The sequence below is a fragment of the Phalangium opilio genome, unplaced genomic scaffold (genome assembly GCF_054372755.1).
Source record: "Phalangium opilio isolate 3A_F unplaced genomic scaffold, DU_Popi_V2 ptg000045l_1, whole genome shotgun sequence".
NCBI lineage: Eukaryota > Metazoa > Arthropoda > Arachnida > Opiliones > Phalangiidae > Phalangium > Phalangium opilio.
Genome location: NW_028324168.1, coordinates 7,432,566 through 7,440,287, shown reverse-complemented (window position 1 = coordinate 7,440,287; position 7,722 = coordinate 7,432,566). Strand labels below are relative to the sequence as shown.

The window sequence follows — 7,722 nt, the reverse complement described above, 5'->3', positions numbered from 1 at the left end:
TAGCGCGCATATCCCTCTCGAATTTGAGCTTAGCGCGCATATCCCTCTCGAATTTGTTAAAATAATCTAAAACCCGAGCTAATATATTTCTGACTAAATGAAGAACTAAAGTGCTTTACTTTTCCGTCAAAGAAAAGATAAAGAAAATATCGTAGGCGAAAAACTATTGAATAATCGCTTTCAAAATAAAACAGGTTCTACCTACTTAAATGGGAGGGAGTGTGATGGTGAACGCGGTTGGTTCCCTCGGAGAGGTAAAAATCATGTTCATGCAAAAAACAAAATTGGAAAAGGGGCAAACTACACCGTCCACTAAGTGACGCGTACGGCCTCAGCAAGGTCTTAACGCCTCCACAAAAATTCACAGACATGTTATAATTGCTTTTAGAACTTTGAAAGCTATTTTTAAAGCATTACATCAATAGAGTCAAAAAGATCTGGTACCCTGATTTTACTTAACTACTCTCAAAAGGTATTTTGACCAACCCACGTTCAATTTTAGTGAATTGCCCCGAGGAACTTACATAGTTTACAATGGTTAAACTGAAAGAATTTTAGTAGACTAAAAAGAATAGTTTTTGTGCAAAAATTGTAGTTTTTACCTTTTACTGCTCCTCTGCATAGACGGAATTGTTTCAATAAATTATTTGCAAGGTGAAACATATTTTTTATTGTACAATTTAACATAAATATTAAATATACACTTAGAAGTGTTCCATTAATATAATATAACATAATATATATATATATTTATAACTTTTTTTACACTAGAAGAGCTCTAACTTGCTCAGGACTGCGAGGCAAAAGTGAATTTGGTTCAGGATAATTGTTATAAGACAAATGTACCGCTTGGTATAGTTGATCATAGAAATCGCAAACAATTTGAATTGATCTTTTTCGCAGAGATTGCCTGCAATTGCCAGACAAAATTACACCATTGATTTTTTTCTTTCAAAGTGCAATATATCGCGCAATTTTCAGTAGTGTAATAATAAATATCAAGAAAGGCAACAACCCACCAACCAAGCAAGCCAAATAGTTCGTTTTAAATATCGAAAAAAGAAAAAAACCCACATTTTTTGCACAAAAACCACTGCACCATCATGCAACCAAACCCAACCCTAACTACAAATACCATATTGGTAAAAATCTTAATCAGAAATAGAGCTATTTCAGAAGCCTCAGTGTGACGTCACCCATGCTATTTTCCCATAGAACCAAAGCGGTACCAAACATGGCCGCCGACTGCCAAAGCTAAGCCCGTGACGTTTTACCTAGGCACTGACGTCACAACTGAGATAGCTCTATAGTATTGCAGTCACAATAGACTCATAGTACGAAGTACAAAACCAAACCCAATTGGTGTTTACAGGGAAAGGGAAAACCAAATTACACCTTAAACCAACCAATAAGCACTGCCATAGGCAGAAATTTCAATTGCAATCACAATTGCAATTACTTAACAACAAATTAATGAAAACCCAACCCTACCTCATTGATGTACTGAGAAGTAGGTGACTTTGTGCAATGATTAAGGTATCTGGTGATCCAAGAAAAGTGTCCATTTTATTCTGAAACATTGTACAAAATATCACAATGTTTAGAGTTTATTACATAGTAATTAATTTAATTAGCGGAGCGTCAATTAATTTAAACCTACTCCAATTGTACTAAATATCACTATGTTTAGAGTTTATCACGTAGTAATTAATTTAATTAGCGGAGCGTCAATTAATTTAAACCTACTCCAATTGTACTAAATATTACTATGTTTAGAGTTAATCACGTAGTAATTAATTTAATTAGCGGAGCGTCAATTAAATGGACTTATAATAGCAAATTTAAACCTACTCCAATAGCTTGAATAGCCAAAGAATCACATCCAGGTAAATTAGCCAATGGTCCCTGTTTGGGTTGATAATCTTGCAACACCTTGTATACAGCACCCATGGCCAAATTAGACACAATATGCGACGCCTGTTCACTAACTAACGTATCCAAATGGGCGTCCATCTACCAATACCAATAAACCCCATTACATTACATTAAAACCCCAACTACCTCCATTCCTATCTAAGATCCTATCGAACCCACCTGTGCTTGAAGCATTTCTAACCACTGGTCGACAAATTCAAACAAAGCCAAGGTGGAATGCATCTGATAAATGCAATTGGCCATATAAACAGCCATATCAGATGTAGCCAACTTAGAGGCGGTCATGTGACATAATTGAAGCAATGGTTCAATCATGGCTTGAAGAATTTGGGGGACATCTTGTTGGCGGTCATTCATAGAGACCAAACAAGCGTCTTGACAAGAAAGAACCTCTCTCATTAAGCTAAGAGTTTGGACAACAGCTTCGGATGGACCCAAACCAGCTGGAGGCAACTCAGCTTGTTCTATAAGTCTATTGCAATGGCAAGTTAAGCTGTTGTAGAACATTTTTTGAGCTAAAGAATGGAGTTCATCCAAGGTACTTAGGAGTTGAGAAGTTATTTGCATAACTTGACTGGATAATTAAGTTGATGTTAATTAATTAATATTTAAAGAAAGACAACTAGGTATCATCAAAAGCGCATAGATAACCAGAAAGTGAAGAACGAGAAGCCTAAACCGCAACGTGAAAAATGAGTTCCCCCATAGTTGATTCAAGATTTCCGTCCCCCTTACGGAGCGACGGGAAGAGTTGGTCTTATGCCGCGGCGGAGAGTTACTTTCGCGTAGTTTTACACAAGGTACATGCGTAAGTTGGCTCGAAAATATAGTTCACTTATTTCTTTATTTTCATGTCGTCTGCTATAGTTTAATTCCAAGGCTTAATATAATCTAGTCATTTAGGTAGTCGGGAATCGGCACATTTGTCAAAATGTCAGATTTGAATTTAGCAAACATTTTAGAAAGCTACGAGAAGGATGACTTTTTCCTGATTGATAAAGACTGAAAACTTAAAGGTGCAATAGAATGCATGAAAAACATCAAAATTCAACTTAACGAAAATTGAAAATTCCACGAAGATTGAACCGAAAGAGCGCTAAAGAACAACCGTTAAGCCTAGTTAAGCAGCCGATTTCTCAATAGTATTCCCCACTATCCCCAGGAGCCGCTACCATCGCGAACTACTTTCCGCTTGTTACGTGACATTAACGATGACCTAATATATATCTCTGATTCGATTGGTAGTTGAAAACGAGGCTCACCAACCACCCATTTGTGTCCCCCCTTGCTTCTCATTTTACACGAATACCGTTGCTAAAGGCTGGAAGGTTTAATGTTCTTCACTTTCTGATCTATGCGCTTTTGGTATCATCATATACCTAATGGTATGATGATAGAATTTGAGTAAGCTTGACAATCTGAACAAAATGACAGCACCAGGTTCTGACACTATCAATTGCTCAACCCTGACTTTCAAAGGTCGACATAACCCTTCTGTTATATGAGATAAGGCTTGTTTGATATCATTTTCCAAGCCTTCTTTGGTGCAATTACGAAGCAAGGCCTCTAACATCTCCTTCTCAGAAGCCGAGGTCTGATGTAACCAAGCTAACATATCTCCAGTATATCTTAAAGGATCGTGGGAATGCAACTCAATAGGTCGCGGTGTCCCTCCTGGTCCCCCTCTAGTTAAAGCATCAATAAATCCTCTAACTACAGCTGCTCTTCTGGCAGTTGCATATTCATCCAAGGAATACTGGAACAAAACCGGCCGGTCTTGCAAATTTTCCATAGCTTGCCATAACATGGGATTAATATCAGGGTTTTCAACATTTAGAAGGCGGCATTCGCTTTGCGTCCATCGATACAGACGTTCGTAAGCAGCTTCTTGATGTAGAGCCATGGATTCCATTATTTCAATTCCGGCAGTTTGTTGGTTACTTCTCAGTAATACTTTGCAATCTTCATGGATTTTTTTGACTTTTGTCAAAGCACCGAAGAAACCTTCTTCTAATTTACCATCGCGGTTTCCTCTCAAGCATTTTATTTCATCTTGGCTTAGTTGAAAGGTCTTCAAGAAGGAATCAACGATGTCTTGTTTCAATTGAACAGTTTGACATTCATTTTTAAGTTTATTTGTTTGACTAATTAAATCGTGTGTTTGCGCCTTGGTTTTTTGTAGACGATCAGTCATATCTTTGCAGTGGCTGCTCATGGTATGGATATCTTCGCACATTTTATCCAGAACATCCTTAACTTGACTAAAAGCTTGGACAAATTCTTCATTAACAGCTAGATTTTTTTTCTCAATATCACTACGTAAATTTCGGCGTGTTCTGATGTTATTCTCTACAAATATCGTCGATAAAGACCTAAGGGCTTCTAAAGTTTCCTAAAATCAATTAATTAACATGAAATACTTATAATTTACTCGATTAAATTAAATTAAAACGGAAATTAAGATTTGGACCAAGGCTTAACAAAATATTGATTGAAAATTCCTTTACCTTGTCAGATTCTAATCTTAAATCGAGTATTTTCCCAAGTTTCTGATTCAAATGACTACTTTGAAATCCCGATTCTTTAGCGGTTTCCATTTCAGTATCAAATAGTAATTAACTAAACGAAATAATTAGTTTCACACCCGGCCTCAAACGAAACGTACAGCGATGCCAGATGGAAAACCTTCAAGCTTCAACCCGCCAAAATCAAATTGGAAACAAGCCCAAAAAACCGCCAATCGGTATTTCGAAAAGAAGCCCAAAAACTGCCTATGATCTAAACTATCCAGCCCAAAAACAAGCCAAAAATTTATCGTGAAAATTTGAAATTAGTTTTTTTTAGAAATTTTAATGCAAATTCTATACTGACATCATTTTTAAAACCCAAAACAAAATGAAACCACTTGATTTAACCATAAATTGACGAATTATAAGCTACACAAATGGTTTGACAGTACCATTTGTCAGTTTTTTGGACATTCTAATGATCTTCCCCTATTGGCGGTATTTTAAGTACAGAAAGCCAAAGAAAAACCCCGACAAGCCCAATTTCCAGCCTACAGCCAAACCGTTTATTTCCAGCCAATATTTTTTAGAAGAAGCCCAATTGGCGGGTTTCCAGCCCAATATGGCATCCCTGCGAAACGTAGACCTTCCGTCGTCTGCTTATGCTACATTCAATAGAGGTCACTGGCAACTTACCGGCGACGGCATATCCTTTGACCTGACACGGAAACGAGATACCACGAGGTTTAGTATAAATTTTCTTCTTTTAAATAATAATTACGCATTCTTAAATTATTTATTTATTTACAAACAAACAGGGGGAACACGATGTCTATGTTCCACTTCGTAAATTGCCTGGCTTTGGCCTGTGTACCTTATTTTATGACCTACAAATTCACGGGATTGGCTGAATATGGATCATTTTGGAAGTGTGCCCAGGCTGGATCTATGTACATGGTCACTCAACTCTGTAAAATGTTACTTCTGGCGACGTTTTTCCCCACGAGCGACAGTAACCTGGGTTCAACCGTGGTAGGAGGAGTTGACGTGGTCCACGAATTCCTCAAATCCACAGTGGACTTGGCTGATTTGGCTGGCTTACACGTGGTAATGACCAAAATTGCTGGTAAAGGAGAGACCAAATTCCTGGTAGCTGGGTTAGGATGGGCCTCGGCCGAGTTCGTCATGACACGATTCATTCCATTATGGGTGGGAGCTGGCGGTTTAGAGTTTGATTGGAAGTACTTGCAATTGAGCTTCGACTCCAATATCAGTTTAATGCATTACATAATGGTCGCGACATTAGTGTGGCTCTCAGGACGCCATACCCTTAACCGTACCCATGTACCAATTGTGTTAATACTCCTTGCCGTCGCTTGTTATCGCCCCCTATTGGTTGAACTTATATTCCAACTATTCCATTTGGGTCCGTGGACCATACTGATCTTTAAGGGTATCGCGACAATGTCTATGGGAATAATTACTCTTCACATTTACTTAAGTTTAGCCCAAACCATGAATTCATATTAAATATTATTCACTAAAATCATGAACCAAATTGAATTGAATTGAACTGAACCCAAAAACAATAAAATAAAAAATAAAAAAACATCGTGTGTTCAAAAATGTAATGTTATGTATTAAGTTATTAAATACATTTTGTAATGATGATGATGATGATATTAAAATTGCTTTTTGTAATATACATTTTGTTTAACATAAATGTTCACATCCAACCACCAAGGCGAATTTTGGCTGGAAGAAAAATTCTGCACAAATAATCGGCCGAAATTTCGTTTAAAATTTGAATTTCGGCCTTTTGTCTCCTAATTTGCATCAAGGACATTTGATACCGCCAATCGGGACAATCAACAATGTATGGACGTGTCAATAGGGAATTTAGTTTACTTACATCTCTGTTATTCAAAGGTTGAGTTGAATTAACCAATCCTAGTCTAAGGAAAATTAAATATTATAAATTTTATTTAAATTCTCATAGAATTCGTCGAGCCACCACGTGGTATTTAGTAGTTGGCGCCAATTTTAAATCGGTTTAGAACACGTGGTTCAAACTTGATTCTTATATCAACCAAGACTTATTTTTTAAAGCATATTCGTGAGATTACCGACCTGGTAATGTCGCTAGTGTGAATACCAATCCATTTTAACCACGGGATTGTTAAAGTTTTGTTATGATAGGAAACTGCCTACAAGTTATTATTACACTTTGTACCATAAGTTGGGTTAGCTAAGACTTGGCTATGATTGAAAACTTACCATCGAGCCATATTTATAAATGGCCAGGATTTCTATGCCTAAAAACATAACTCAAATCATGTTAAATTATTGTTGAAATAGTGATTCATGTTAAATAGCAAACCATGTGGATCGCAGTCCGCCAGACCAAATACGGGTAATTGAAGATCAACCGATAATTTACGGGATAATTCGCGGGTATTTAAATCAGGGTATCCTTTACCCTAAATTACGTAACTCATATCTAACTCAACATTATTTATATTTAAACTAATTAATTATGAAATACCGTGATAATAATGCAAGGACATACAAAGTCCTGAAACTTCCCATCCAATAATTTTTGAAAAGTAGCATCTTTCTCGACCACTAATATAAACTTTGCCCTTGATTGGACAACTGGGAGTGAAAGGTCAATATTTTAAACGGACTAAGCATAATTTTAAAATAGTCAGTATTAAGTTAACCTTTTATAGCTCCTACATTAGTTGGAATGGAAATACCCTAAACAGCGTGCATTGCGATTAGGTTAGGTTAGATTAAACTAAACTCATTAACACTTTAGTTAAATTAGTTACCGCTATGGTTTCAAGGCAGTTTATCAAGTTATCCTCGGCATCGGTAAAATGTAAATTACCAGCGATTAGACCTTTGGATGTCGCGAGCTTTGAACCAAAACCCCTGTTTAATTTAAGTATTAAAACTTAATTTCTAATTTAAAACTCACAACTCTTAATTCAATTCTCGGTACTCGGTACAAACACGCTAAATCGTCAATAATAGTGTCAACTGAGGCTTGTGTCCCAAATAAAGCTGGGTTTTGATAGAAAATGTCCCTAACACCTCCCAAAGTTAATTTATGGAAGGTTACCAATTACATTAATCACTTTTATTTACCGTTTAGTTGAAAATGCATCATTTAAAAGTAAATTATGAATTTTCTCCAACATGTATGTAACTAAAGCTAAAGGGATTAACGGTATTAAATTATACGAAGCCTGCAGTAGACATAAATAGGCTAAGC

The 7,722-nt window shown here is 36.5% G+C and overlaps 3 protein-coding genes across 4 annotated transcripts in view; 1 reads left to right on the top strand and 2 right to left on the bottom strand.

The window, feature by feature from the left end:
• Window positions 1-643: 643 nt before the first annotated feature.
• Window positions 644-4,895, bottom strand: Cog6 (conserved oligomeric Golgi complex subunit 6). Of its 2 annotated transcripts, XM_089838252.1 has the most exons (6): window positions 4,443-4,895; window positions 3,315-4,327; window positions 2,095-2,509; window positions 1,852-2,013; window positions 1,492-1,571; window positions 644-910 (listed from the first exon to the last, which is right to left on the bottom strand). In XM_089838252.1, the coding sequence occupies exons 1-6, from the start codon at window positions 4,530-4,532 to the stop codon at window positions 763-765; spliced, it is 1,908 nt and encodes a 635-aa protein (XP_089694378.1). In that variant the 5' UTR covers window positions 4,533-4,895; the 3' UTR covers window positions 644-762. The 2 variants fall into 2 exon arrangements, with proteins under 2 accessions (XP_089694378.1, XP_089694379.1); XM_089838253.1 differs by lacking the exons at window positions 644-910; window positions 1,492-1,571 and adding an exon at window positions 1,679-1,742 and having other exon boundaries at window positions 1,848-2,013.
• Window positions 4,896-5,026: 131 nt separating this feature from the next.
• On the top strand, window positions 5,027-6,147 carry LOC149677220 (BOS complex subunit TMEM147). Its single transcript, XM_089838255.1, has 2 exons — window positions 5,027-5,186; window positions 5,261-6,147. Exons 1-2 carry the CDS (start codon window positions 5,065-5,067, stop codon window positions 5,970-5,972), a joined length of 834 nt encoding a protein of 277 aa, XP_089694381.1. The 5' UTR covers window positions 5,027-5,064; the 3' UTR covers window positions 5,973-6,147.
• Window positions 5,446-7,722, bottom strand: part of mei-W68 (meiotic W68) — a 70,664-nt gene continuing 68,387 nt past the window's right edge. The window contains exons 7-15 of the mRNA XM_089838254.1: window positions 7,596-7,662; window positions 7,426-7,534; window positions 7,277-7,363; window positions 7,166-7,202; window positions 6,988-7,097; window positions 6,823-6,922; window positions 6,720-6,757; window positions 6,573-6,649; window positions 5,446-6,397 (exon numbers count right to left, since the gene is read on the bottom strand). Of these exons, the coding sequence (XP_089694380.1) occupies window positions 6,169-6,397; window positions 6,573-6,649; window positions 6,720-6,757; window positions 6,823-6,922; window positions 6,988-7,097; window positions 7,166-7,202; window positions 7,277-7,363; window positions 7,426-7,534; window positions 7,596-7,662 (854 nt within the window). The 3' untranslated portion in view covers window positions 5,446-6,168. The remainder of the gene's footprint in view (window positions 6,398-6,572; window positions 6,650-6,719; window positions 6,758-6,822; window positions 6,923-6,987; window positions 7,098-7,165; window positions 7,203-7,276; window positions 7,364-7,425; window positions 7,535-7,595; window positions 7,663-7,722) is intronic.

Coding starts and splice junctions, on each gene's coding strand:
- Cog6 (XM_089838252.1), bottom strand. CDS start 4,532: ATGGAAACCGCTAAAGAATCGGGATTTCAAAGTAGTCATTTGAATCAG. Junction 2,510..3,314: donor TTCTATCATCATACCATTAG/GTATATGATGAT, acceptor TTAATTATCCAG/TCAAGTTATGCAAATAACTT. Junction 911..1,491: donor CTTCTCAGTACATCAATGAG/GTAGGGTTGGGT, acceptor TGGCAATTGCAG/GCAATCTCTGCGAAAAAGAT.
- LOC149677220 (XM_089838255.1), top strand. CDS start 5,065: ATGGCATCCCTGCGAAACGTAGACCTTCCGTCGTCTGCTTATGCTACA. Junction 5,187..5,260: donor CGGAAACGAGATACCACGAG/GTTTAGTATAAA, acceptor ACAAACAAACAG/GGGGAACACGATGTCTATGT.